A 2,742-nucleotide genomic window follows, 5' to 3' on the forward strand; every position below is an offset into this window, starting at 1 on the left:
TCAGCTCTACATGTTCTCTTATAACGGCCTCAGTTTCTATCATCGTGTTCTCTGAACTGCAGATGGTTTTGACTTTTGAAATAATCTACAAAAACACATTAACATACTAAAATAAAAAGAGAAAATAGGCGAGTTTAGGCCATATAAGCAGCTTTAATTAAAACTTGTAGATCAAGTGAAGAAACACACCAGTTATAAACTTATAAAGGTAAACTACATAATTTTAAAGTTAAATAAAGAACACTAAATTAGATTACATTTATCAAATATTTCTGTTGTATCTGAGCTTTAAAAACATTTCACATTCCCCATGGCTGGTTTTAATAAATCAGTGAATACTTCCCTGTTTTCTCTCATCCCTCTTGGGTGCAACATTTAACTTCTGATCCCTCATTTTTAATGATGTAGAGTTCAATGGGGCTGATTTCTGCTGCATCGTAGGAACCTCAATCCATAACAGTTATCCCTCCATGCTTCAAGGATAGAATGAGGTTCTTATCTTGTAGTGCTGTATGTGACTGAAGTGTCACATCTCCTTACGTTCAAATAATTTGGTTTTTGATTCGTGTCCAAAGAGTCATTACTCCAGAGGTTATATTTACTTATTATTTTGAGAGCATAGATTACCTCTTGGAACCATCCTCACAAAGATTAAAACACATTATTTTGATTGTTGTGGCATTTCCTTTCATATCAACAGTAGCAAGATCATTCTGTGGATCTATTGATTATATTTTAGAGACTTGTTTCAACAACTTATGATCTGCTTTGGAGGTGAATTCTCTTGGTCATAATGCTCTATATTCATGTTAACCATTTTTCCAATCATCTCAACCTGTAGACTCCTTTCCTAACAGAACTGTCATTTTAACATGATTTTCAGACTTTTTTACATCCATTTCCAGACTCATAAGTTGTGTCTGGTCCGCCCATTGATCTTCTTTATGACTGGATGACAGCATTTTACTTCACAGTCTCATCTAAAGCATCAAGAGAAAACCAATCTAAATGTCAGAAATGTAAACAGAGTAAACCTACTTCAACTTAAAGAGGAACAATGTCTATATAGCAGTACATGATCGTCATTTTGGGTGGGAATAAACGTGGGGCTATTTTAATTGTATTTTTTATTCCATTTTAGAGAAATTAAAAATATCTACAGTTCATATTTTATTGAGAGTAAGATATAAATAAATTTATTAATAATTCTCAAGTAGACAATAAATGTTCTTACATCAAACTGTGTTAGACAAGAAATTATTATGAGTTTTAATTTTTCACGTTTTTAGTTTTCAAAAATCTTAAAGATTCTAGTTCTCCATGGTTTGTGTTCAGAGAGCCGTGTGTCTCTACAGTCAGAGGTTTTTGTACGACGGCTCAATGAGTTTGTATCACTGTGGTACACGTTCGGTGGAGGAACCAGACTGGAGTTTGGAAGTAAGTCAAATATAAAACTGCTTTTTTAGTTTTACTTGATTGTATTGTTTTAATTCTGTTTGACAGATTGAGGCTTGAAAAGATGCATTATTTTATGTTTTACAAAGAATGTTTCAAGATACAGAACATATGTGATAGTTTATATCCCAAATTTCAACAAAGTACAACAAGTTAATATTGATCTAAGAATTAAAAATATCTTAGTTTAATCTTGTTTTGTAGGTTTAGGTTAATCAGACAAAGTCAGAGAGCTGCGTCTCTCTACAGTCAGAGGTTTTTGTACGGCGCCTCAGTGAGTTTGTATCACTGTGGTGGACTTTTGGTGGAGGAACCAGACTGGAGGTTGGAAGTAAGTTAATATTAAGATTTAAAAAATGTTGGCATGTTTAAAAGTAAATGAAAGCATGAAATTATATATTTGCTATAATTACTTTCTTATGTCATAAAAATAGAATCTCACTTCAACATGAAGTGAAATATTTTATGTTCACATTATATAAAATGTTGCTTCTGAAATAAATGTCAAGACTGACTTTTGGTAAGTTTGTCAATGTTATCAATTTAATGCTTTTCTACAAGTTTTAAGCAAGTTTGGTGGTTTGGTGTATAAATTCTGAGAGAGCAGATTTTATTGGTTGCACCAATAATCTAACTTGTTATCGATGGAATCAAATCAGTCTTAATCTGCTGTTGAAAACGGCCAGAGAAAACTTTAGTTTGTTTCTTGTTTCAATGGAAACTCTTTCTTTAAAATCTATTGAATTCAGAAATATTTGTTGCAATCATAAAATAATGCATTGTTGCATTTAAACATGAGATTCTGAATATTTTTTTTTTCTTATTTTAAATGTAAGACTACTTCAAATTTTTCATTGTAGGCTATTTTAAAATTCTTTGGTGATTTTACTTCTGCTGATCTGAGTCTTCTAAAGGGAAGTGAAACATCTGTCAGTAAGTGATGAGTGAAGCATGAAAACATCTGGCAGAAACTTCTTATTTTAGAAAAACCCCTCACTAACTGTAACCATGACACAGTATCTGCTGATTAACATCTGTAGTTCCTGATCTCTAACCTGATTGGTGTCTCCTAGGTGATACCCGCCCCACCCTGACAGTGCTGCCCCCCTCCAGTGTGGAGCTGCAGCAGCAGCAGGTTACCCTCATGTGTCTGGCCAACAAGGGCTTCCCCTCAGACTGGACTCTGTCCTGGAAGCTGGACGGCAGCAGCAGCAGCAGCAGCAGCAGCAGCAGCAGCAGCAGCAGCAGCAGCAGCAGCAGCTTGGAGCAGAGCAGGAGCCCCGGGGT

General features: G+C 34.7%; 2 gene segments (V, D, J or C); one reads left to right on the plus strand and one right to left on the minus strand.

The window, feature by feature from the left end:
* Positions 1-2,742, minus strand: part of LOC107838275 (Ig kappa chain V-III region NG9-like) — a 16,692-nt gene that overhangs the window by 2,553 nt on the left and 11,397 nt on the right.
* LOC107838277 (Ig kappa-b4 chain C region-like) overlaps positions 1,076-2,742 on the plus strand; it is a 1,917-nt gene continuing 250 nt past the window's right edge. Inside the window, 3 exon segments of the C gene segment in view lie at positions 1,076-1,091; positions 1,336-1,437; positions 2,529-2,740. Of these exon segments, the coding sequence occupies positions 1,076-1,091; positions 1,336-1,437; positions 2,529-2,740 (330 nt within the window).

This window comes from Poecilia formosa, unplaced genomic scaffold (genome assembly GCF_000485575.1).
Source record: "Poecilia formosa unplaced genomic scaffold, Poecilia_formosa-5.1.2 Scaffold235, whole genome shotgun sequence".
In the NCBI taxonomy this organism is placed as follows: domain Eukaryota; kingdom Metazoa; phylum Chordata; class Actinopteri; order Cyprinodontiformes; family Poeciliidae; genus Poecilia; species Poecilia formosa.